The 27,542-nt window shown below is 39.2% G+C and overlaps 1 protein-coding gene across 7 annotated transcripts in view; it reads left to right on the forward strand.

The window, feature by feature from the left end:
- Positions 1-27,542, forward strand: part of RYR2 (ryanodine receptor 2) — a 738,653-nt gene that overhangs the window by 616,956 nt on the left and 94,155 nt on the right. For 4 of the 7 annotated variants that reach the window (XM_045087360.1, XM_045087362.1, XM_045087361.1 and 1 more), the window contains 8 exons: positions 1,016-1,108; positions 8,750-8,920; positions 10,247-10,306; positions 13,152-13,286; positions 17,025-17,137; positions 19,946-20,042; positions 22,091-22,194; positions 23,726-23,777. In XM_045087360.1, the coding sequence (XP_044943295.1) occupies positions 1,016-1,108; positions 8,750-8,920; positions 10,247-10,306; positions 13,152-13,286; positions 17,025-17,137; positions 19,946-20,042; positions 22,091-22,194; positions 23,726-23,777 (825 nt within the window). Of the gene's footprint in view, positions 1-1,015; positions 1,109-8,749; positions 8,921-10,246; positions 10,307-13,151; positions 13,287-16,251; positions 16,288-17,024; positions 17,138-19,945; positions 20,043-22,090; positions 22,195-23,725; positions 23,778-27,542 lie in introns of all 7 variants that reach the window. The other 3 variants (XM_045087357.1, XM_045087359.1, XM_045087358.1) reach the window with 1 other exon arrangement.

Here is a 27,542-nt window from a genome sequence, read left to right on the forward strand (position 1 = left end):
CAAAATACCAAAAAAGCTTCTTTAAATGTATATGCAAGACAGAATTTTGGAACAAGTTCTTGGAGGGGTATTTATCACAATCGGTAGATTTTTAGATGAATGTCTACTGATAATTTCAAGAGTAAGAAAAAAATCGGAATATGTACTTTTGGATCTCATGGGTATATTTGAAACCCAGATCTCTTGGTGTGTGTCCTATGTATTCCTCCCCAAATATTTAAACGTGAGACTCTATGGGCACCCATATTATTGTGGATGGTAAGATCAGAATGTTAATGTGAGCGGAATGAAAGTCGAAGCTTAGTCCTTTCACTGTCCTGCGTACAAAGTCTATTACTACTCATCAGTTGTTAACATATTTGGATACTTACTAGGAAGTTATTTTATTTGGGTTTTGCTCATCCCAAAGAGGAAAGCATATGCTGAGATCATTAACTTCTCTTTTAAAACTCTGATTCTCTCTGCTTTCATTTTATGTTTGCCCCCTTTGCTATCACTGCTCAAACACTTGACTTTGCCTGTGTTCGTATGTTCCCAAAATAAAAGATGAATAAAATAATGTTATAGTAGATGATGTGAGATGTAGTAATATAATAGGCAACAATGAGAAAGTAGATAAAATATCTGACAGACTAAAAAATTATATCATAGATGTTTGTTCCCTGGGTTCCCAACGCCTCCACTCCCACAAGCAGTCTGTGCCTTTCACCAGCTAAATTTGCATTTGAGTACTTGTTCTACCCCTCCGTAGGTGTGTGACATTGGTACTTAAATATTCTGAATCTTAATTTCCCCACCTTTGAAGCATACGTATTTATATCTAGTTCCCAGAATTGTTGTCTCAAGCCAAGTATCCTCACTGGATAATTAAAAAAATTTTTTTCACTTTTCTTGGGAAGTCATATATCAGATTACCACTTATCTTGGTAGGAACTTTTGGGTCCTGTATAACCTCTAATTACATGGACTTCTTGTCTATGTGGTTTTAACTGAACTTTTCTTTGCAACTTCTCAGAATTTCAAAAGAGAAGAGCAGAACTTCGTGGTACAGAATGAAATCAACAATATGTCTTTCCTCATTACTGACACCAAATCAAAGATGTCAAAGGTATTTTCATAATCTGTTGCACTGTTCTAGAAAGTTTTTGAATGTAGCTTTCATTGTTGATTTTTTTCTACATTTTTTGGAAGGTGTACAACTGAGATTTTAGGGATTTTGTGATGTTTACTAATTAAACACACACACACATACACACAGTTTGAAGGGTACCTGGGACTTGTTTTAAGGAAGTATATGGTAAGACACATGGACACAGAAATGACTCTCATGAAGCAAGAAGGTGTTACTCACAGTTCCCTGGAAACCGAAGGCATGGCATATGGTGGGGGCCAGTGGGAAAGCTTTATTATTAGTCAGTCTTGTGGCAGAGGGAACACGGGTGGGGGAAGGGGGAAGACAGACGGAGTCTTTGTTGAGGTTTCTATGGGAAGGAACAGGCAAAGTAGGGTAAGCATGTTTAGGATTAGCTAGTTTGAATAATTTCACTGGGCTTAGGGTGTAGGGGGCATCCCTAGTTGTCTGGTACCTCGGCCTAGGGTGATTAGGACAGGTGGGTCAAGACCCAGGGAAAGAAATAACTGAAGACTGTGAGACTCTCTGTTGCTTGGTTTGTGTATGAAAAGCGTGCTTGCAGAAAAGTAACTTATCTGTAGGAAATGACCAGCATTGGGAGGGACAAAGATCAGCAAGACCCCAAGATGCCAAAGCATTAGAGTAAAAAGACATACTTAACACACACACACACACACACACACACACAGCCAGTCAGTGTAATACACATGTAATTAGTCAATACTGTCTATTCATCAAGATTACGTATATGCATTTATGTGTGCCAAGTATGTCAACATCCAGATAATTAGCTGCACTGTTTAAGAACCACGTGCATGATTTCCAGGTTCTCGCATATGAGATGGGGGTGTGTGGCTCTAGATTTTAGTTATCTCTGTCACTTATGTTGGGGAAGGGAGGAACTTGCGAAACAGTTTAAAAATCACACCTTTCTTGTTCGAATTACCACTGAATAAGAAAATGAATCTGTTTCATGGGGGTAACATAGAAAGTGTGCGGCCAAATGGCCAAAGATGCAGAGTTAGTGTGGGTCTGGCCGAGGAACTCCGTTTCTACCAACTCTGCCACTGAGGGGAGAGTCTCAGTAGGAAGGACATAGGCATGACCAGTACCTGTCACCTGCTTCATTGGTGGCCACGAGGACAGTTAACTAGCATCCCTCAGGGCTCCTCGTGTTTTTCAGTGTTCAATGCCCCGTCTTTGATGCTACTGCACAGGAGCTAAATGCTAACCCTTGCCAGAGGTTTGCCTACCTCGAACAGTGTCCAGCCGAGAGCCCGTTTCCGTGCTGAGCTCTGGAAGCGCACATGAAGGATAAGAACATTTCTCTCCTCTGGGCCGCCAGCAAGCCTGAAGAGTGAGCTGACGCTGTCTTGAGACACTGTGCTAGGAACACGTGTCTCGTGGATGTTTTGAACTGAAAACTGTTAGCAAATGTCTCTGCTTTGACAGCATGGTGTCAACTTAGGACCGTGTTAACAAAGGCCCCGAGAGAGGGCAGAGGGGGTCAGCGTTTTCTTTGAGAGGATGATGGTGATTCTGGTCTATCATGACACTGACGATGAGTGAACATTCTGTAGAGCGGGAGGTCTGCGTCTTCTTACCCAGGCACCCTCTTCCCTCTTTTTCCTCATGGTCGTCCAGTGATGCTCCAAACATACGGTCATCGTGCTGTGCCTCCTGGAGGCCGGACGGGGGCGTCTGTGCAGATGGGCGCAGAGTAACATTTACTCCTAGTTGCAGGGAGAAAATGCAAAGTAATGGGAAGAAGCATTTTAATATCCTCTCCCAACCCTGCCTCCGCACGCACGAAATTTCAGCCTTTCCATCTCTTTACCACATGACTGCTGACACTCTGAGACAGGATACTGAGCAAGTAACAGCAATGTTGATGAAGTAGTCATTCATTCATTCATTCATTTATGGGTTTTTTTTTTTTTTTTTTTTTTTTTTTTTTTTAAAGATTTTATTTATTTATTTGTCAGAGAGAAAGCGAGCGAGATCGAGCACAGGCAGACAGAGTGGAAGGCAGAGTCAGAGGGAGAAGCAGGCTCCCTGCGGAGCAAGGAGCCCGATGTGGGACTCGATCCCAGGACACTGGGATCATGACCTGAGCCGAAGGCAGCTGCTTAACCAACTGAGCCACCCAGGTGTCCCAATTTATGGGTTTTTTAAAAAAAGATTTTATTTATTTATTTGACAGAGAGGAATCACAAGTAGGCAGAGAGGCAGGTGGATCAGGGGGAAGCAGGCTCCCCGCTGAGCAGAGAGCCTGATGCCGGGCTCGATCCCAGGACCCTGAGATCATGACCTGAGCCAAAGGCTATGGCTTAACCCACTGAGTCATGCAGGTGCCCTATGGGTTTTTTTGGTTTGTTTGTTGTTTTTAAGATTTTATTTATTTATTTGAGACACAGAGAGAAGGTGAGCAGGTGGAGGGACAGAAGGAGAGGGAAAACTAGGCTCCTCACTGAGCAGGGAACCCACCTTGGGGTTTGATCCCAGGACCCTGAGATCCTGACCTGAGCCAAAGGCAGTCGCCTAACCAACTGAGCCACTCAGGTGCCTTTGACGAAGTTTTTAGAAATCAGTGATCATGCTTTCTTTCCTTATTTTAAAGTTTTTTTGTTGTTGTTGTTGATTTTGTCTGCATGTGTCCTTGAAATTTTGTATCGCATAAGTATCATGATCTTTTTTCCTAGAAGGAATGTTTCTACATTAAATAATGGAGTCTAATACACTAATATGTTATATCATTTCACCAAAAGGAATCATGGTGTCCTTGTGTTTCAGCGCTTGGACAAATTTGAGAGGCACCGTGTTGGTCGAAGTAACATCGTAACTGCTTTTATTAGTGCCGTTGAGGTTCTCTGCCAAGCCCAGATGGCATGAAGGACCCAAAAGTAGGATGTGATCAGGAGATGAGTAACATCTTTCCCAAAAGGCTGTACTGTTCAGATCTAGTGCCAAGAATAGGTAACAGGAGGATGGCCATAGGTCTGGTTCTGAAGTTGAGATGGACAGGGAGGTGTTCCCCGCATGCCAGGGTGAGACTGGAATGATGTGGAAGGTTTCAGGGATTCCTCTGACAAAGCCTCCAGTTGTCTGTCCGAGGCATTACAGCGACTGATCAGTCCATTCCCCAGAGTCCAGAAGGAAAAAAGAACTCTTTTGAATGTAGATTCAGACCCAAATGTAAACCGCAGAACAAATTGTCATGTATCAGTCTTCAGGCCAGCATCCAGACAGGGATGATTGCTATTTGTATGGTGCACCATTTCCACACTTGATGAAACAGAAAATTGATGACAATAGGTAAAATATGGACATAGGCAGCTGAAGCCAGCAGACCAACTTGGAATATGGTAATCTGCAATTGGGAACCTCTTTTCGGCTATATATAGGTAGCCCACAAGGCAGAGGAAGGCCAGTGCGTATGAAATTGGCCATAATGCTCTTCAGAGAGGGTGACCACACTGTGGTGTGGCAGCCCATGCCTTTATCCAAAGCGTGGGCAGTGGCGCTACTGACTACAGCAAGGGACTCTCAGCGTACTTCCCCCAGGTGTTAATATGCAGGGCGGTGAGTGGCCTCCCTCCAGGGAAGCCTGTCCTCTCCTGCCCCCTGCTCTTGCTCTGAGCCCTTGCTTCCTGTCCTCTCTGGGACTTCTTCCCGACCAAACATTCTACAAAGGCAGGGAACGTGTTTTATTGACTCGGTAACTTCAAAGCTTAGTGCAGCACTTGGTGCCTAATTGCTACTTAATTAATATGGGTAAATAAATTAATATTTGAATTTAAACAGTATGAAATTTGGGGCTGAACCTGGCCATTTGCGTGTGTCTTCCTTTACTGTTGTTTTTCCAGACTCACTGTTTCATTGGTACAAAGTATATGACACTGGGTCCCTATATGGCTAGCCGTGCTGCAGTTTTTAATTTCATAACTTGTTTTTAAAACATATACAGATAGCATCTGTTACAAATTCTGTTAGTCAATGTGAGGAAAAAACAGTGGGTTTTGCCTATTGCATTATAGAATTATATCCTATTCTGTATTAAGATTTCAGTTCCTTTTGAAGTGTAGCAATTGGTGTTAGCAACTATTTTCCCCAGCTTTATGAAAATGCAGTTGGCATATAACATTGTGTAATGTAATGTAAGGGGAACATAGAGATCTGATGGGCTTCTATTTTACAACTTATCAGTACAGCATTAGTTAATACCCACATCGTGCCACATAATTACCATTTGTTTCTTGCGGTGAGGACATTTCAGATCTACTCTGACAACCTGCAAGTAGATAATGTAGTATCATTACTATATTAATATAATATAATATTATATTATATATATACATATAGTATAATTATTTAATCACTCTACTGTACTTTAGATCCCCAGAATTTATTCACCTTATAACTGGAGGTGTGTACCCTTTGATCAGCATCTCTCCATTCACTGCCCGCCCCAACCCCCACCCTCCACCCCCGCACTCCCCAGCCCCCCTGGAACCACCACTCTGCTCTCTGTTTTTCTTAGTTTGGCTTTTTTAGATTTCACATATATGTGACATGGTATTTGTCTTTCTCTGATTTATTCACGTAGCATAATGCCCTGAAGATTCATCCACATTGTTGCAGTGGCAGAATCTCTTTCTCGCAGTTGAGTAACACTCTACTGTGTGTCTGTCTGAGGCACAAACTCATAGGTGGTTTCCATGTCTTGGCTATTATTCAATGCTGCAGTAAACAGGAGAGTGCAGCTATCTCTTTGAGACCCTGTTTGCATTTCCTTTGGGCTAGTACCTGGCAGTGGAATTGCTGGATCATATGGTTCTATTTTTCATCTTTTGAGGAACCTCCATCCTGTTTCCCACAGTGGCTGCACCAGTTTGCATTCCCACCAACAGTGCCCAAGGGCTCCCTTTCCCTCACATCCTCACCAGCATTTATTATCTCTTGTCTTTTTGATCATTAGGCTCACTTTTATCATTCATATATCTAAATTCTTTTTTAAAACCATTAATAAACACCTGTGGAAAAAAATAAACATCTATGAGTTTTGTTTTGCTTTGGTAGGCTGCCTCAGTATAGGGATATTAGAAAATGCTTCCCTTTTTCCCTGACTCTCTTAAATTTTACATTATTTTAGGTGAGATTGTTAGAGCTATGTGTGTGTGAGAGAGAATGAGAGACAGAGATAACAGAGAAAGGCTGATTGATGACAGAGGTCAGTTTATCCTACTTAAGTATGCCCATATATGGACCATGCTATGGCATAGTCATCTCTGATTCAGATGTTAGGAATTGGTCAAAATGAAATAGCATGCAAATTCAGTGGTTTCAGCAGTTCTGCTCAAATTACTGAGCAGCATCCCAGGCAAGGCAAAGTGCTTGGTTCTGAGTAGGTGGAAAGGAAGAGAATAAATTTGGCCACTGCCCTGCTCCACAGTCTGGGGAGGAAACAGGCCCCACACAAAGAAAAACCCAACCGATACAGATGTACATGAGGATATTTGATTGTTTGTAGATTTAATTTCTTTGTACTAGAAGCAGACTCTATCACCCATAAGTGTTCAAAGATACAGCAACTTTTCTTTTCAGTTTATAGATTTCCTGTGACATACGATGCAAAATTATTGTTTGAACATAAATAGGAATTTATTTATCTGCTGTATCTCAAAAGTGGGTAATTTATAGTTGCCCTTAATGTAGATTTTAATTATTTTTATTATATGGTCACTTAAATATTTATAAATATCAAACCAGGTAAAAGCTCCGTGTGCCTATGCAACCATAAAACCAAAAGAACTTAAGAAGTTAAAAAATCAAAGAAAACCACAACACCAATTAACATGTTATATAGTATTGTTTTGCTGAAGTGAAATTATCAGAATTGGATAGAAATATGTTTGCATAATTTATATTAATTTGTTTAATTTTTAGGATGTCGGTTCCTTATTTGGGTAATTATTTTTATCACCATGGTTGCATTTCCTTTTAACAAGAGCTCATTTAAAATCACTAATTCATTTTATTATGGGTTAATCAATTTAATAGTACAAATAATTATTCATTGTTTTTTTTTCTATTAAACTTACTGAAAATAATCTCTCACAAATTGCTAAAGATAAGAACAGGATCCATGCACTAAGTATATCTCTTTGGAAACTGAATACAGTTTTTATTGCTACAGTTCAGATATAGGTTTAATAAATCAATATCTATCATAGTAAATATATTATATAATATTATTAATATTATATAATTATATAATATATAATATTATATATAATATATATAATATAATATATAATATTATTATTAATATAGATTACCCACTATAATTACCCACTTTTGAGATACAGCAGATAAATAAATTCCTATATTATATAATTATATAATATTAATAATAATATTATATATTATTATATATTATTAACATACTATGTAAACTACCATTACTTTATGATGACAATTATTTTACTACTTAATGTGAAAAAACTCTATGTGTTGTGATAAATTTTGTCTCTCTGTGGGGAAAGCAAATCATTTGAATGTTATATTCTCTTCTGATTTTTTTCTCAGTAGGCCAAAATTATTAAAGTATGTTATTATCCTGAAAATATCTTCAGTGTTTGAATTAATGCTACAAAGAAATTTAACATGCACAAAGAAGTGAATATGGGACAATTATTTTAATTCTGATGTTTGAGTATGCCCTCTTCATAGAATAATACTCATTACCCAGTGAAAATTGGTCGCTGCATTTAAAGTGACCCTGATGCACAAACATAAAACTTAATAAAAATCACAAAAGAATCCTGAAGTAGCATGGCAGTATTCAGGTGTAAATAGGTCATCCAGAGATAACCCTGAATATTTATGTTATACCAATTAGCATATTACGTCTGTTTCCACTAGAGAAGGGTTAATGCCCTAAGGAGACAAGTCTGCAGAGTATATAAAAGGCTAATACATTTTATAATAGTTTTATATATACCGTGTGCATGTGTGAGAGAGTTTATATATATATTTTTAATTTTATTTATTTATCGGGGGGGGGGGAGCGAGCACAGGCAGACAGAGTGGCAGGCAGAGGCAGAGGGAGAAGCAGGCTCCCCGCCGAGCAAGGAGCCTGATGTGGGACTCGATCCCAGGACGCTGGGATCATGACCTGAGCCGAAGGCAGCTGCTTAACCAACTGAGCCACCCAGGCGTCCCGAGAGTTTATATTTCAAAGCAAGCATCTGTCAAAACAAAAATAAATAATAAATTCTTACATTTTTCCTCCTAAGCATTGGAAACTTTAAAACATACAATATCTGAAATTACCACGGGTTTTTCTCATACCCATTAGCTCTGTCAAGTTGCTTTGGGCGGTCTCCTTCTGCAAGTGTTTAGAAAGCACACCAGTAAATTGTAATGACTTGGGAATCTGAAAGTAGGACTTGGACGTTAGCAAGAGAGGTTAAGAAGGAAAGAGGAGGAGGATTTGCAAAAATAGGGAACAAGAGGAAATAAGGAAGATGGAACCACAGTCAAGTTAGAAGAGGTTCGTAGTTCTGAACGTGGGAAAAGCAGTCACAGATTCCAACACTCAACTCTGTTCTCCAGGCAGCTGTCTCTGATCAGGAGAGGAAGAAAATGAAGCGCAAAGGAGATCGATACTCGATGCAGACGTCCCTTATTGTGGCAGCTCTGAAGCGACTGCTGCCCATTGGGTTGAACATCTGTGCGCCTGGGGACCAGGAGCTCATTGCTCTGGCCAAAAACCGATTTAGTATGGTAAGTTTCCTGTACACACCAGGGACGATCACTTGACATCCAGACACTGAGATGTGTAGACTCCTCTTGCTCATGGCTCTCTGTCAGTATTTCTTTCTTTATTATTTTTTTTAACTCTATTTTATTATTTCAGTGTTCCAAGATTCCTTGTTTAAGCACCACACCCAGTGCTCCATGCAACACGTGCCCTCCTTAATACCCACTCCTACCCTCCTCCCCTCCAAAACCCTCAGTTTGTTTCTCAGAGTCCACAGTCTCTGCCTTGGAATTCCCCCCAACTCCCTTCTCTCCATCTCCCAATATCAGTATTACATTTGCATTAAATGTTCTGTTAAGCAGTTTTACTGCATAGGCTCTATCATTCAGATGCAAAGACTGCCCTTTTTTTTTTTTTTTTTTTGGTGGCTATTTTTTTTTGTTTCTAAATTACATTAATAACCTTCCAGGAATCTTTAGGAACCAAAGAGAAAAAAATGCAAACAAGTTCCTGGTAGTTTAAAAAAAAAAAGAAGGATTTCCTGTGAACTCCCCTATAACATTTGTTATGAGAAGTATATTCAGATTTTTGAGGGGTTATTTTTCAGTGTTTTCAGAAGAGTCCTGCACTGTGCTGATGGTGGTTGGATAAGGTGTTGACTTTTAAATCAGCAGCTCTTCTCCTTTGCAAGCTTCAAAATTTAAGTTCTCCAAATCTCTTTATGGCCCATGTGTTTTCTCTTCATGGCTATGCAGATGCAATTTTACAAAAATACACAGTGGAATTACTATATTATGTTTAGGGAAATTGCATCCTCTTCTTCTGCCTGTTCCCATGCTGAATGGAGCACCTCTCTGTATATCAGGATTTGATACCGTGAGATAAGGAGGTTGAGGGGATTTGTAGCAGAGTGGACAGCACGGGTGCTGTTCTACTGGGGGTTGCTCTAGTATTTGATTCCAAGATATGCTCCTTCTTATCACTGGATCGTGGGGGATATCCTAAAGTGCCATAACTACTTGGTAAGGATTTCAGAGAAGGATGGAGATATATTTGTTCGAACCCAAGGGAACATCATTCTGCCCTACTTCTCATGAACTGGACATTCTGTTCCATCGAGTCTTACGGCACTGTAGAATTGAAGTAGGTTGTTATCTTGTTTCTAGTCACAGCAGTATCAAGAAATTATCTTAAAAAGAACCCCCCTAAATTTGTGACATGTATTTAAATCCTGTAGATATTTTTCTTCAGACCTGTACTATTTCAAAATCGGTTAGATCTATTTCCATTAACTTGTGATCATTGATGCATTGTAAGACTTCCTTTAGGTAACATTTATTTCTTGACAGAAAGACACTGAAGATGAAGTACGAGATATAATCCGCAGTAATATTCATTTACAAGGCAAGGTAAGCCAAATTTAAGTACATTTAGTATTTATGGATTACTTAATCTCTCTTTAGAATATACTACAAATAATGTTACTTTAGCATTTAAGAAAGTAGAAACATATTGCTTTAATCAGTTTTTATCCTACTTGCAAACCTTTTGATATTAAAGACCATCAAGATAATGAATTTTTAAAGTAGATCATCAAAGATTCTCACACTTTGAAGAAAATATGCCACAATTTGAAATAAAGTTTGGAAATTACCTTCCTTAGCTGTGTTTGAGGACTTTTGGGACATGGAGACAGGTGTCCATAAGAATTTGAACTTTTACATTTAGTGACCAGAAACTAAATATGTGAATTTAAGAGTCATTAGTATATAGGAGATACTGAGAATTGCTGTAATAGGAATAAATTAATTTACCTAGGGAGACAAAGGAAAACCTGAGCGGAAATAATGAGAATGGTTACTTATTAACATTGGGTAAGAAAAAAAAAATTGCAGAAGTATGTTTTGTAGTCCAGTAATCATTTACTATTATTTGGAAATTGTTTCCTGCTGGGAGATATATTGCTCATTTGTTTATGGAAACTGCTATGCAGTGTAAGAAGTCTAGCAGGTTTTGTTTGTTTTTTTGTTGTTTGTTTGTTTGTTTGTTTTTTCAGTTTATTATTTTGATTCAGGGAATTTGCTTCCATTCTGGTGTCCCTTCTGGAGAATTTTCTCAATTATGAGAATGTCCAAATGTCAAAAAGTAGTGACTACAGTATAATGTTTGCTTTCCTGAGTATTAAAATGCTTCATTCCAAGATCAAAACCCTATACTTCTTCTCTTAACACTTAGGATGACACTATGATATAGGTGAGGTGTGCCTTTCCAATATTTCCAGGAAACAAATACTGATTTAGAACAAATTTCATATGCACTTTGATGTTTATGTACTCACTCATTCATTTAGTTATAAACTGGTCCAGAACAGGAGATGAATTCCTGTTACAGCTTGATTGCTTTCCAGGTAGCAAAAAGATTTTGAACATTTTAAAATGTACTCATAAATCTTCCAACTACACCTCTAGTGATGGTTTATGCTACATATATGGGTGTTTGGGGAGATCATGTAGTCCTTGAAAGGGTCCCTCAGGGGACTCAAGGCCACACTTTGAGAACCACAGTCTAAGGCAACCACCACTGAGCAGAGTCAGGGGATATTCAGTACCTCTTAAGGAAGGTTTTGTGCTTCTCTCGGGAAATAATCGAATGAAAAAGGTTGTCTTGAAGAAGCAGAAGGAAATTCTTCTTCTAGAGGAAATTATCTTCTAGAGGTTACTTGTAGGAGTACTAAGGACGACTTAAATTGTGTACTGGGGAGTCCGGAAGAAAGAGGACAGCAGAGAAGGAAACATGTTTACAATGAACATTTCCCCTCCCAATGAATGAGACCAGAAAATAAAGTGGTAATGAATACATAGATTTTCTTTTTGACATTTCAGTCTATACTTATCTGTGAGTTAGGCACACATGTTATGGAGCCATACAGACTTAGAAAAGATGATTTTTTTTGTTCCTAATACCTTCTCAGATATATTGTCCTGAAATTGTAGGACTGGTAATCCTGGGAGCCAGAAGGAGTAATTTTATATTAGAAGGAATAACATTTCTACTTATCTTGCCAAGTACAAGTAAACATGTGTATTAATATCTAGACGTACCAAACACAGTCCTCAGATGAAAAAAGTATGTGGAAGAAAAATATTTCCTTTTGTCCAAGGATAAATGGTGTTTACAAGTCATTGAGTGTTTGCCTCTTGATGAAAGTTATTTTTCCACATTTCCAATGCTCCTTTCTCTGACTAGGAGTTGTAAAGTTTCAGATGTTGTCTATTTACTTTTGCTTCATGACCCTCAGTCTCCCATTTATTTTCTTTTTTTTTAAGATTTTTTTTTTTAATTTATTTGACAGAGATCACAAGGAGGCAGAGAGGCAGACAGAGAGAGGGGGGAAGCAGGCTCCCTGCTGAGCAGAGAGCCTGATGCGAGGCTTGATCCCAGGACCCTGGAATCATGACCTGAGCCAAAGGCAGAGGCTTAACCCACTGAGCCATCCAAGCACCCCTCAGTCTTCCATTTTTAATAGAAATTTGAAAGGGGAAGAGAAATGTAAGGGGATTGCTTTGCCTGTTTTTAATGACATAGTTATTTCTATATCATTTCTCTGAAGTCATGTGATCTGTTCCTTGTAAGGATGCTTGTATTTTTTGGTTTCTATGATTTTATAATAATCCTTCTCCAAAACATACAGAGTTCAGTTATATCTCCCACTCAGGAAATTTGATGGTATTAAAAATACCCCTGCATTACAGAGTATGATTTTATTAGCCCTCCATCAGTTGATATTGATATCTTTGTTTCAGGGAGACTGAGCTCAGTTGTAGAGTCCCTGTATTTACCTGTAAGTGTGATCCCATATCATTGCTATGAAAGTAAGTTCGTAGATCTTTCAGTGTTTGTGAAAGGGAAAGAGAAAGGTAGAAGGTTGCTTTGTCTACTTCCTTGCCTTGACCATGTCCATCTCATCTTTACATCTTGGGCAAAACTTCCCTTCTTCCGGGGACTCTTAACCAACCACCAGCAGGTTAGGCTGAAGCTCACGATACCTAATATATCTCTTGGTAGCCGTCAACAGACTTGTACATATTTAATTTCTGTCTTCCCCACCAGATGATCAATTTTGTGAGTACGAGATCATTCTGTGCTCTCGTCTCTGCACCGTGTTTTGACATGAGGCAACACTCCAGTAAGTAGGTCTTCTCCTCTTTAGGTCATAACCTTCTATTTTTGAGACATCTTCCTTTTTTCCTGCAGTTGGAGGATCCTGCTATTCGATGGCAAATGGCTCTTTACAAAGACTTACCGAACAGGACCGAAGATACGTCGGATCCAGAGAAGACTGTGGAAAGAGTATTAGATATAGCGAATGTGCTTTTCCATCTTGAGCAGGTCAGAGTCTGTGTTGATTCCATCATGTTTGCCTTAACCATGTAAGCACACTTTAAAGATGGTGGGTGTTCGTCGTTAGGTATGGGCCAAAAAACATAGATGTTCAGCAGATTCATGGTGAAGAAGATATGATTGAGGAGCGCTTGTATCTAATAAGCAAGATTTCCCAGCCCATAGTTTTTGTAGCAATATATAGCTAATGTATTGTGGGATATCACAGTCTTTGTTTTATTGTCTTTTCTCAAAATATTTCTGTGATTATACAGATGAGTAAGATTATATGCTTAATTTTAAATCATTCTAACAAAATTTCAGGAGTTGCCTGACCACATGTTCTACGTATCAGTTGTTATTACTGCTCATAAAAACATGTTCGAGATGCTTTCACTCGTTTAATGTTTGATTCTTTTGGGGTCATTAGTTTCACCTTTCATTAGAGATATTTTTGAGTTAATTTGCTCGAAGATCAGCAATAAATTACGTTTGGAGAAGAGCAGTGCATTGATATTAAAACTATGTGAGAATAGTATTTTTATATAATTATTCAGTTGTATCCTACTTTAAACTACAGAGTTCACTGTGTGTTTGATTTCCTTATTCATTATTCAGCAATTCTCAAACCGGAAATATTTGAAATATTACCCATCTGTGGGTTATATTGTTGTGTGAGGAATCTTCTGGTTTAGGTAAAATATCCGCAATACTGAGACATCATCCCTATTTCTCATGAGGTCCACTCAGCAAAATGACACCAAGTGAGGGGGCTCAGTGTAACCCCAACAGTGTGATCTGTCCTTGGGCCTTCATGACGGTCCCTCATCTGGACGTGGCAGGTCTCTCATTTTACAAAAACATAAAATAATAAAAGGGCACCTGGCATCTCAGGAATTTTGTCACCTAAATGTTTTATAGACCATATTGACATAGCAATAACAAACTTTTTTCTTGGATTCCTATTTTATATTATCTGGTGATCTCCCATCCCCTCCTTGACCAGTTAAATAACATAAGGTATCACCTAATGTAGTATCCTCTTACTTTCCTTCCTGCTTACTCAGGTGCCCCTCAAACATTAAAAACGTCCCCCATGCCATGCAAGTTATCACTGCACCTGATGCAATTTAACTAGGCTACCCTTAAAACACATGGCTATTGACATGTATTTACATTGTGTATTTACATTGTGGAACACCACGCTATTAATACATAATGTAATCAAATTTGGCAAACTCAATATTCCCCTAAATATTTCCATAATATTTTCATGAAATATTAAATAAGTACAAATGATCACTCAGAAGATGATGAGATTTAAGGTAATGAAATCTTAATGACCTATAAAGTCATAGAGTTGTTTTCCAGAATTACACACATATTTAAGAAGATGATTAAATGTTTATTTAATGTGTACCTGAGGATTATTTTTGGCAGCCTACCATAAGATCTTTTGTTTTGTTTTGTTTTTTAAAGATGGGAGGGGGAAGGGCAAAGGGAGAGGGAAACAGAGAATCCCAGGTAGGCTCCACACCCAGCACAGTGCCTGATGCAGGGCTCGATCTCACGATCCTGACACCATGACCTGAGCTGAAATCCAGAGTCAGAGGCTCAACCAACTGAGCCACCTGCGTGTCCTGTACTGTAAGGTTCTAATCCTTTCTAGTTTCCATGCATGTGTCTGGATTTGTTTGAATGACTTTTAGATACATTAAATGAAGCTTATTGAAATCTGATTTTACTCTATTGACATATATTGGTAACTGTATTCAATCATAATGAACGAAGTCATCTGTAAAGTAGTGAGGTTCATTTTATGCTGTAGCCATTCCCTTCATGAACATTTATTGCATACAGTACCATATGGCCGCATTTCACGTTCCGGGGGCTGAAGGCTGTATCTCTACTCAAGTAGGTCAGGACTGTGCAGAGCATGTGGACACCTTGTAATGATGCAGATATGCCCGGATACAAAATGTGCAGTCTAGACTATAAAAGGAGTCCAGACCTAGTCTAGTTGTCAAGTAGGTGATCCCCATAATCTTGAAGGCATTTTCTAGGTGGTCATATTTTAGTTAAGGTCAACCATTCTTCACATTCTTAAGAATATGAGTAAAAAGAAATCATCAATGACCAAAGACTGGAAAAGAGGGAAAAATGGGCCACAAGAGGAATTCATGCCTGCATTACCTCTATTCCAATGTTAACTTGTTTCTAAGTCATAGAGCAGCTTGCAAAGAATATCTTCACTTGCTAAACTCAGTGGGTGCATAGTAGACCCTTGATTTCACTTATCTCCCGTATCAGAAATCTTTGCGCCTGTGTATTTTATACTGCATATCTGGTCATTGGTCCCTGAGAGTAACCTATCCCCTTGCCATTTCCTAATACTCAAACTTGAGGCACGCGAACACATCAGCACCTCTGCGCATTTGGACAGTTAGACAAAGCCTCACTATTCAGAGACTTTTCATGTATAGTAAATTGTTCCGCCAAGTGGTAAGCTTCATGATGGCAGATAACTTTTCTACCATGTTCACCTCTGGATCTTCAGTGCTTTGGTACTTTATTATGATTGTTGACTGTTACCCACACCAGTCAGGACGCAGATTCCCACAGAAAGCAAGTCCGTGCAGCCTGAATCTCCAAATGAAACTTGAATGCATTAGATCTAGTTGAACAATACTACCTTCCATTCACTTAACACAGTCATCCAGAAGAAAACAGAAGAGGACAATTGTCGGAAAGTTATTTATTTATTGATCCTGTGGAGGGATGACCATCACAGAAAAAAGTGTTTTCCAATTATACAAGTTGCTTCATTAAAATTTCTAAACCACTGTAGTCCAGACTTTGTTAATGTTTTCTTTGGGCATTGTGACATTCATATTTTGACCTTTTACTGCAAAGGGTAATAAACTTCAGTTTTATTTTTTTTTTTAAGCTAACGCAACATTTTTATTTCTTCCAGAAATCTACATGTATGCGCTGGAGATATTACAGTCTGGGAAGTACAGTGTTCAATTACCTAGAGACTACTAATTAATTTAGAATTACATGTTGGGGTTTTTTTTTTCTCTCTCTAATATAATTAATCTCTTTTTCGTCTTGGAGGTCCAAACACCATTAGCTAAATAAATAGCTTGCTTGCCTCATTTACTGCAACTTTGAATTCTCATTTGTCCCTCTCTAACAAAATAATTACGTATTTTAACATTGCAAAATTAAATTCTTTACCTCATTCCTAGTGATGTGTTCTTGAAGCTTTGTCATCTTCTCTCCATCCTACTATATTAAGGAAGGGTTGAATTTTCTATGTCTCTATTCACGTTGACTCTTAGGATAAAATTGGCTTAAATGGATACATAAATAATTTTTTGTGTTAACTTTTTTGTATAACTTTTTGTATATGTTTTAGAACCATTCCAAATTCTGAAAACATGATTCTATGTAGAATGGTTTTATATTTCTTTGGTTTTAGAGATGACATAGCTTTTCAAGTACACACTACTGGAAAAATACTATATTCTGACTAAAGAAAATATGTAGTATTCAAAACTATTTCCAATTTAGCATTGGGTTACTTCTAGGACATGGGTTTTTCCATAATAATTGTAAGGTGCTTTTGGAACTGAAATCCCAAAAGTTTTTAATCGAAAAGGCACAGCTGTTTAATACTGTATTTTTGAGGGTAGTTGGGAGTTTAAATATTTAAATTTTTTTTTTTGTATCCTTTTACCTCAGGTGGAGCATCCACAGAGATCGAAGAAGGCTGTATGGCACAAACTGTTATCCAAGCAGAGGAAAAGGGCAGTGGTAGCCTGCTTCCGGATGGCTCCTTTATACAATCTGCCAAGGTCAGACTTTTTAAATCTCTGTAATAGATTAATTTTTCTTTTCTTTTCCCCTACGAAGCAGTAGGAATATAGAGTCAATTTTAACCTGAATGCAGTAGTCTGAGAGACAGATGGAAGAGATCCCTTGGTTCTTCTGTATAATACTTGAGTTTGTTTTTTTCTTCATTGGGTATTCCCAGAGGACTGTGGTCTACAGTGTGATTGTTAAATGCTCTTAAATACTGAGGAAGATCTGCTCGCATATATAAGTCAGGTGGGGTCATTAGGAACTCAGACAGCTTTGATTTGAATCATGGCATCTCAACGGACGGCTGCCTGATGTTGGTCAAGTTTCTTACCTGATGGTTCAGATTTCCTCATGTGTACCATGATGAGATTTGCCTCATGGACTTGTTCAGATGACGTAATGGGTTGAGGTATACAGAGTGCTTAGAGCCAAGCTTAACACTATACCTGTTAACTGTTGTTTACTATTTTTTGGGCATTGTCCATCTTGGGGAGAAGCAGTGATACAGACCTAGTTTATGGAAATAATGTCAATGCGTTTAATAGACTCCCCGTCTTCTCATAACAGCAGTATACTTGTTAATAGAGAAATTATAGAGAAATATTTATATTATTATAATTATATTTATATATTTTATTATATATTTATATTATGATTATAGAAATAGAGAAATTATAGAGAAAAATAGAGAAAATCACCTGTTACATTTGAGTCTGGCTCTGTGGCCCAGGTACCAGTTCAGCCTCCTTGTAGTTTTCCCAAGAAACTGTGCCCTTTCCCCTTGGAGCCTTGTGTCAATGATACCATCTCCACGTCGGGTAAACAGGGTTCAGCTCAGCTCCCTCTCTTTTTTGGAGCATCTCTGACCAGACCATGCCCTTCCATTCCTTGCAGATGAAACACTTCCTCCTCTTTGTTTCTAGGATGGTTTTATCGGGTCCCTGGCTGTGGGCACATTCACATGGTGTTGGGCCTATTTGTCTCTCTAATCCAGGCTTTGAGATCTTTTAGAGTTGTGTTCAATTTTATACCCTCAGTACCTAGAACACTGACTTTCAGGACATGTTTGAATAAATAAATGAGTCGGGGAGTAAAACAAAACAACACCCAACAAAGCAAACGAACTTCACACAATCCCCTTTCACTAAGACAACTGGATTTCTTGCTCTGGCATCTTTGCTGGGTATAAAAATACATGAATTTCCCCCTGAGACCTTGTGTGCCTTTTAAATTCTCTGACTCCGTTATGGTGTTATCCGTTAGTCAGTAGAATATTAACCTTAAATTCATTGTCTTATTCCTTTTCTGGTCTCTCCTATCTAGTTATTCTCCAAGTTCCATCAGATTTTTCCTTGATCTGTTTCACTAGGATCCTCTTTCCTTTATGGCCACCTGTTCATCTTACTTTTTTATCGCCCCTTACCAAGTTGATGGCAGCAGGTTCCAAGCTCATTTTCCTGAGGATGTCACAGAGTCTTCAGATCCACTCCCTCTGATAAAACCTTTCTAAAATTGTATCCCTTTTTGTGGCGCCTCTCAAACCTGGTACTTTTGGGAAATACACCCAGATTCATCGCAGAAACACTCAAACCTCAACCTATTGAATCAGCATTTCTGTGAGTGCTTTGCAAGTATATTGTACAAACGCCACTCAGCTGGTTTGGATGTCCCAGAAAGGCTGAGGCCATCCTTTGTCATGCCTGTTTCATGCATGGGACTTTATGGCAATTTCTAGCAGTTCCAGCTACATCAAGTCAGTTCCTCCCATTGGTCTTCCAGACTCTTCGTAAACCTATCTGACCATGTGCCTCATGAGTCCATAGCCTGCCATCAGTACAGGGGGCTCAGCTTTCCATCCTGTGATGATGGCACCTCTCCTTTTAACACTTCTGATACTCTCTTAGGATGTTTCCTTATGGTCATGACTTTCTTTTTACCTTTCTTTCTTTTTTTTTTTTTTTTAAGATTTTATTTATTTATTTGACAGACAGAGATCACAAGTAGGCAGAGAGGCAGGCAGAGAGAGAGGAGGAAGCAGTCTCCCCGCTGAGCAGAGAGCCCGATGCGGGGCTCGATCCCAGGACCCTGAGATCATGACCTGAGCCGAAAGCAGAGGCTTTAACCCACTGAGCCACCCAGGCGCCCCTCTTTTTACCTTTCTTATAGTGGAATCTTATCTGTACCTCTCATCAACTTCATGATGAGTTTATTGATTCTTTTAGTCTGTGGGGCTCTTTTATTTCATAGGCAACCATTTATTTTCAGTATCCTAGGATTTAGTCTTTGGATATCTACTCCTATTAAGTTCACGTAAGACATTTTGTTTAGTAATCTTTGGGGCCTCTATCTAATGTTAACTCAAATACTGAATAATTCCTTTATGAACACTTAGTACATTGTTTCTCAGAACCACCTTATGTCATAATAACTGCCCCCTAATGACCATCTATCTACCCAATGTGCTTCACATTGTTTATCTCCTTTTATATCTTGCAAAACTGAAGTGCAGATTGGGGTTCTCCTAGTTTTATCAATGGAAAAAGTGGAAGTTGGTCAAGTGAATAACTTGGCCAGTGTTGTGAAGCTTTGAAATGACAGAGCCAGAATTTGAATGTAAGTCAGCCTGCGATCTGAGAAGCCTTGCCTTGTTCACTATGATGTGTTGCTTCTGGAATCATGAGTAGGAAGTTTATTGTTTTATCTTTTTTTAGTGCACAGGCAATCCAGTGATAAAGCACTAATGATTCATTTTCCAATTTATTAAAAAAAATTCTTTGTTCGTAATTGTGCTTTTCTTTTAGGCACCGGGCTGTCAATCTCTTTCTTCAGGGATATGAGAAGTCTTGGATTGAAACGGAAGAACACTATTTTGAAGATAAACTGATAGAAGATTTAGCAGTATGTTTTAATGAGGTTTTAAGATGAAAGAGGGTTTGGGTTTGGGGGGATAACGTTGGTGTGAGCATGTATCATATCATATTAAAGAGAAAATATCATTGTAGCGTATTCTTCCTGGGAAACTTATTCTTGTTGCTGCTCATTGCATTCAGTGTTTAGGGAAAATTTTATCCTTATTTCGGACAGCTCTCTCCAACATCATACAGTTCAGAAGTTAAGCTGAATGATAGTTTATTATTAACCAAACATTGATTCCATTATTCTCTTAAATTCTTCCGCAAAGCCCCCTTAACCACCTCAGAACCAGTATAGAGCTTTAAAAGCTGAACCATCATGAAGTTATTCACCAAACATAAGTGAAGGTTAACAAAAGCCAATGAAAAGTAGCTGTTTTTTAAAATCACACGGGCAGAGAATGATGGACTGGCTACAAGAAGAACAGGACGCCCTGGTAAATGTAGTAGATGGCACAGTAGGTTTTTGGTCCTTCCATGCTGTGCTGGTAAGGATGCTGTTGTATTGAGAGCAGAGCAGTCTGGGAGGCCATTGTCTTAATCTTTTCAAAGTGGTGGACTTGTTAAAATATCTGATAAGCATGTGGTTTGGTAGAATTTTGCAGACTAGAAGCTTCATGATTCTTTTTTTTTTTTTTTTAAAGATTTTATTTATTTATTTGAGAGAGAGACAGTGAGAGAGAGAGCATGAGCGAGGAGAAGGTCAGAGGGAGAAGCAGACTCTCCATGCAGCTGGGAGCCCGATGTGGGACTCGATCCCGGGACTCCGGGATCATGACCTGAGCCGAAGGCAGTCGTCCAACCAACTGAGCCACCCAGGCATCCCTAGAAGCTTCATGATTCTTAAGTTAAAGACCTCTTCTCTAAAAGTTTTTTTTTGTTTTTTTGTTTTTTTTTTTTTTTAACTCACGAGATAGTGGGGAATATTGGATAAACTGATGTAAACTGTGAAAGCTTGACCTTGATTATCCCCATGTATTTTAAGTGAGTTCAGTTTGTCTTTAGACACAAAATAACCCATAGACTATTAGATATCTTATAGAAATGTATCCCTTATCTACACTGTTAAGCCATAAATCCAGGAGAAGATCATTTATATATAGAGATAATCAGTCTGAATGGGTAAGGCAATAGATATATAAAAGTCATTAAACCATTCAATGAAGAGTCAAGATTCATTAATTCTACATTGAGTAAAAATGCTTAATAATTTTCCTTGTGTTAAAAGTTCTAATAGCACAAAATTATTCTAAGTTTAAAGTAACTGAAAATTTTTTTAAAAATGTAAGTAGTTTAAGCACTAGCTCATTTAGCATTCTTTACCTGACATTGTTTGTATAGGCAAGGAAAATGTTTCGTTTGATAATAATCAGTTTTCACTGCTCTGTGAACTAAATGTTTATACTTGGAGTGACTTAGGATTTTATTATAATTCCTTGTAAATTCAACTTTCCCTAGAGCTGAAATCTCTGTACCAAATATACTCCCAGTTGTGATTCTGCTTCTAAGAATAGCATTCAGAATTTTTAAATGTTGTGAGTCATTCCTGCTCACAGTGGTTTTTGGTCCAATTATTAAATATCTTTTTATTAAGTTGCATAGTTTTGTACCGATTAATGTAGCACAGACATGCATGCACAATGTATATAAAACACACGTGTGTGCACAGTGCATATAAAAAACACACACTAGGGTGCCTGGGTGGCTCAGTGGGTTAGGGCCTCTGCCTTCAGCTCAGGTCATGATCTCGGGGTCCTAGGATCAGGCCCCAAGTCGGGCTCTCAGCTCAGCGGGGAGCCTGCTTCCTTCTCTCTCTCTCTGCCTGCCTCTCTGCCTACTTGTGATGCCTGTGAAATAAATAAATAAATAAATCTTAAAAAAAAAATAAAACCACACACACACACACACACACACACGCCAGAGCCAAAGAAGATGGCTTTCTTTTTAGTTATTGTTTCTGACCTTCATATTACACCTGGGTTTGTGTGCGCATTTCATTTAATGTGAAATTTTATCAATTTGGCTTTTTTGTAGAAACCTGGAGCCAACCCTCCAGAAGAAGAAGAAGGCACGAAGCGAGTTGATCCCCTCCATCAGCTCATACTTCTGTTTAGTCGAACAGCTTTAACAGAGAAATGGTATGGTTGGGAGGGTTCGTGGGAGCATAGGAAGAACAGATAAAGAAACCCCATGTCTGAGTATTTTGTGTTTAACCCATTCGTGTTGCAATTTCATCTTGTTCTTGTTAGGAGAGAGAATTGTTCCGAGATAGGACCCAGTTGGCCATACACCCAGGGGCCAACGTTCGTTCAAGTTCAGGCTTTCATGTCAGTTCCTGAGTCCCAGTTATTCCTAACAATTTTGTCATTAGCTATTGCAGTCGATCCCAAATCTTATGAAATGATTTTTTTTCCTTTGTCCCAAATGGCCTTTATAAAGAAAACAAAAGAGCCCAAAGCAAATTCCAGTAGGAAAAAAAAATGTGTGGAGGCCACTGGTGACCCAAACTTCCTGTGTCTCCATTGTGCAGTGGGTCTTAGGAAACCTTTAGAGGCGGGTGAACCATCATCTCAACAGGAAGTTTCTTTGACGTCTGTTTTGGGGCATTCTCCATTTTCCATGGCTTCTGTAGTCTTATTGATGTGAATTCACTGAAGCCACAAAGGCCGAACCTCTGTGTGGTTAAATCTCTGTGTCCTCAGATGCCGGGTAATCCACATGGGCTCAGCGTCTGCTCATAATGGGGAGCACTGCAGAGATTCTGTGATGAAACCTTTCAGAGGCTATAAAACATTTATCTGCCTCCCTGTGGTGCAAAGGGGAGCCTACTTTGCCCTAGCCTTCACTCATTCGGCAGGAGCTGGAAGATAATTTAATGATCGGCCCCACCCCCATGAGTCTTTTGAGAGTCTAGATGAGTTCATTTGACCTCTCTGCATGCCATAACAATGCACATTTCTCCCTCTTAGCCAATGTGATCCATCCTCCTCTCACGATGTCTCTCTCTCTTATTATTTCCTAACTAACCAAATCATCTCATCCCTAAGCATAGAGCAACCCTCTGTCTGGCATTGTCAGGTAATGAGGTATTTTCCTAAGTGCATTTTTCTGATGGCTGAACCTTAAAACTGCTAGAATAAGTTTGTAAATATTAGGCATTTTTTTGGAAACCTTTCTTCATGAATTAATGGTTTCTGTACTTCTCAAGAAGAAGATATTAAACACATTTCTTAGTGGTTAGGGATCCCTGTGACTGTTGTATTTCTGAACAGTATAATAGCATAATAATTGGGGGAGTCTTTTCATCAAATGTCAAATAACACTTCTGCTGTCAGAAGCCCCTACCTCTTTGAACTTGGTTGTTTCAGCTTGTGTAGTTTCAAGAAAATTAAAGCTGTTAGCATTTGTGTGTAAATCAATAGACCATTTATTCTGTGAGACTTGAAGGCCTCTTCGGGAAGGTAAGATGGGTCAGCTGTTTAGGTCGGAGATCTTTGCCGTCTGAGTCTGCCATATTTTTGAATGATGACTTTGACTAGGTTTTGCATTTATTTCATTTTAAAAAGGCGTACTGGTTGAAAAATACAGGTTGTTTTATACAGTGATGGCAGTTTTGTATCTGACTAGCCTCCTACTTAAAAATTCCTGTTTTCTTCTTGTTTCTCATAGCAAACTGGAGGAAGATTTTTTATATATGGCGTATGCAGATATTATGGCAAAGGTAAGTAAAAATATCTTGATTTTAGTGTTTAATTTTCATAAAGAAAAATCATTTTCATCAGACAAGGGATAAAGAATCTATTCTTTGGAAATTTTTTTATGTCCAAATAAAATAATGTTAAGTCCTAGAAACCTAAGGGGTATTAATCTTAATTTTCCACTTGTTGCATGAGTCTCTGTTCTGACTTCCTTGACAGGTAATCATTGTTTGCTCTCTTGACATTTATTTATGGGTAGCTCATTAAATTTCCAAACATTCATTCATTCATTCATTTAACAAATACTCATGGGGCATCAAGGTGTTGGAGGTAAGATAGTGAAGAAGAATGAAATGCACACTCTTCCTGGAGTATATAGTCTCACGGAGAAGGCAAAATTTTAGCAGGTGATTGCAGCAAGCTCTACTAAGATTAATGGTAGAGGCGCTATGAGGGGTATAGGGAAGAGGTTGCACAGGAGAGTAGTGAGGGTTGCTTAGGCTAAGGTTTAAGGAAGTCCTTGACTGCCTAATGATGGGTGGACCGTGCAACAATAGGACCAGCTTGTGTGTACTGAGTCTTTATTTCATTTATATCCCACGGTAGAGGGTGAATGAGGGGTGCATTTAAAAGAGGAGTTGGGGTGTCTCTGAGGCCTCTGATGTAGGCGACTGGGAGCACAGTGGTACCAGATACTGAGATGGGGAGCACTCAGTATGTAGGCCTGGAATGAAGGGGAGAGATGGCAAATTGCGTTTTGGACATGTGAGTTAAAAATGCCTGTGAGACAGCCAAGCGGAGAGATCAGATATGTGATAACACATTCAAGTCTGACATTCAGCCTCTCAGGGATGCCTTACAAATACAGATTTGGGATTTATCTGCATTCGAAGGGAATCAAAGCCATAGGAGTAGATGGTCTTGCCCCAGGCGGAGAAGGTATCACGAGAGGGAAAGGCCCAGGACCACTTCTCTAAGAACATGGGTATATAAGAGATGGTAAGAAGAAAAGGAACCCATAAAAAAAGGGTTAGGGAGAGAATCGTTAAGTGTGAGCATATATAGGAGCTGTGGGTCTTAGTGGGTACTCAGCAGAACCATATGCTGCTAGGGGTGTGGGTGATCAAGGCGAGGACCGAGACTTTAGTCTTTAGACTTTAGACTTTAGACTTAGTGCATGTGTGTCATATGACCACGGTAAGGTCCGTTTCAGGACATTATGGAGAGAGGCCGTCAGAGGTGCCAGTGCCATACTGTAGGGAAGCAAGTAGAGATTCACATGTGAGGGGATGTGGCCTAGACATTTCTTTACTAGAAGATTGAGAGAGGGGAGAGACAATATGAAGTGACCAATATCTAGATGGAATTGTGACATTGAGGGAGATGATCTTTTTTTGTTTGTTTGCTGTTTGTTTACTTTTATATGTGAGAGAGATTTGAACATGCTTCTCTCCTAGTGGGAAGGAACCAAGAGAGAGGGAAAGGGGGTCATTTGTGGTGGGAGGTCTTGAGTGAATGGGAGCAGGGGGAGAGGGCAGGTTACAGAGCATCAGGAAAAGCTGTGGCTTTCCAGCTTTCTTTTACACCATAAACCCCAGTAAGAAACATATTTACTCAGTGTATTTATGGACATGTAAAATTGGTTTGTTGAAAGAACATTTTCATGAAATTATACCCTTCCTATGAGCAGTAGAGCCTGAATTTTCTATTCTATTTAAATTAAAAAAATTATTTTAGATCCTGACTCATTAAATAGATTCTGCATCCAATAAAAGAGCCGAAACCCATAGTTTGAAAAATGTTGAGTTAGAATGCCTGGGTGGCTCAGTTGTTAAGTGTCTGCCTTCGGCTCAGGTTATGATCCCAGGGTCCTGGGTTTGAGCCCTGCTTTGGGCTCCCTGCTCGGTGGGAAGCCTGCTGCTCCCTCTCCCACTCCCCCTGCTTGTGTTCCCTCCCTCACTGTCTCTCTCTGTCAAATAAGTAAATAAAATCTTTATAAAAAACAAAACAAAACACTGAGTTAAAGGATAAAAGAGGGAAGGATAGGGGCGCCTGGGTGGCTCAGTGGGTTAAGCCTCTGTCTTCAGCTCAGGTCATGGTCTCAGGGTCCTGGGATCGAACCCCATATTGGGCTTTCTGCTCAGCGGGGACCCTGCGTCCCCACCCCCCTGCTTGCCTCTGCCTACTTCTTTTTTTTCCTTCTTCTTTCAAAGATTTTATTTGTTTGACAGACCGAGATCACAACGAGGCAGAGAGAGGCAGGCAGAGATAGAGGAGGAAATAGGTTCCCTGCTGAGCAGAGAGCCTGACGTGGGGCTCCATCCCAGGACCCTGAGATCATGACCTGAGCCGAAGGCGGAGGCTTTAAACCACTGAGCCACACAGGCGCCCCTCTGCCTACTTCTGATCTCTGTCTGTCAAATAAATAAATAAAATCTTAAAAAAAAAAAGACAGAAGGATATTTCCTCCTTGGTCTTGGACTTTTAACTAGGATAAATAAGGGCATGAAGAAGTAAGGAGCTCACAAATGAGGCTCTAAAGGAGTCATACACTGTTGTCCTCTGCATTTGAAGAACCACCGAGCAGGTGGGCTACATAGGTGGAAACCTCGTGGTTTGAGGGTAAGATCAGGCTCCAAGCTCAGTGTGGGATTCTCTTTCTCCTTCTACCTGTGCCCCTCCCCGTGCTCCACAGTCTTTCTCAAAAATAAACAAACAGGGACCCCTGGGTGCCTCGGTCGTTAGGCATCTGCCTTCGGCTCAGGTCATGATTCCAGGGTTCTGGGATTGAGCCCTGCATTGGGCTCTCTGCTCAGCGGGAAGCCTGCTTCTCCCTCTCCCACTCCCCCTGCTTGTATTCCCTCACTTGCTGTGTCTCTCTCTGTCAAATAAATAAATAAAAATTAAAAAATAAATAAAAATAAAAATAAAAATCACTCTCTTTGGTGGTAAAATTTGAAGCAAAAAGCTGATGAGTAGCTGTGCACTTATTATTATTATTATTATTACTATTATTATTGTATCTGCTCTAAACCCTGTACTTACTATACCTCATTCTTCTTGCTTTGGCTGTGTCTTGAAAAAAATCATCTTAAATCTTTGTATTTTTCAAGCCATACTTTGTTTTATTTTATATATATACATATATGTATACATACATGTATATGTATACATATATATGTATACATATACACACATATAAAATATATATACACATATATAAAAAATATATATACGTATATATTTTAAGATTTTATTTATTTATTTGACAGAGATCAGAAGCAGGCAAATATTTTATTTATTTATTTGACAGACAGAGATCAGAAGCAGGCAAAGAGGCAGGCAGGCAGAGAGGCGGATGCAGGCTCCCTGATGAGCAGAGAGCCTGGAGTGGGCCTCGATCCCAGGACCCTGGGATCATGACCGAGCCAAAGGCAGAGGCTTCAACCTACTGAGCCACTGAGGCGCCCCTAAACTTCACATTTTTAAAAAAAAATTTATTTATTTATCTGATAGATCACCAGGGGGAGTGGTAGGCAGAGAGAGAGGGAGAAGCAAAGTCCTCCCAGAGTAGGGAGCCTGACATGGGATTCAATCCCTGGACCCTGGGATCTTGACCTGAGCCCAAGGCAGATGCTTAACTGATGGAGCCACCCAGGTGCCCCTAAACTTCACATTCTTAAGAGACAGATTAGTGTTCTAATTTGTTTAAATAGTAAACATGCTTGTTTACTATAAATATAAATATAATGCCTGTGCTCTACTTCTATTTCCTAAAGCAAAGGATG

This window comes from Mustela putorius, unplaced genomic scaffold (assembly GCF_011764305.1).
Source record: "Mustela putorius furo isolate JIRA1106 unplaced genomic scaffold, ASM1176430v1.1 tig00001118_pilon_pilon_pilon, whole genome shotgun sequence".
Classification (NCBI taxonomy): Eukaryota; Metazoa; Chordata; class Mammalia; order Carnivora; family Mustelidae; genus Mustela; species Mustela putorius.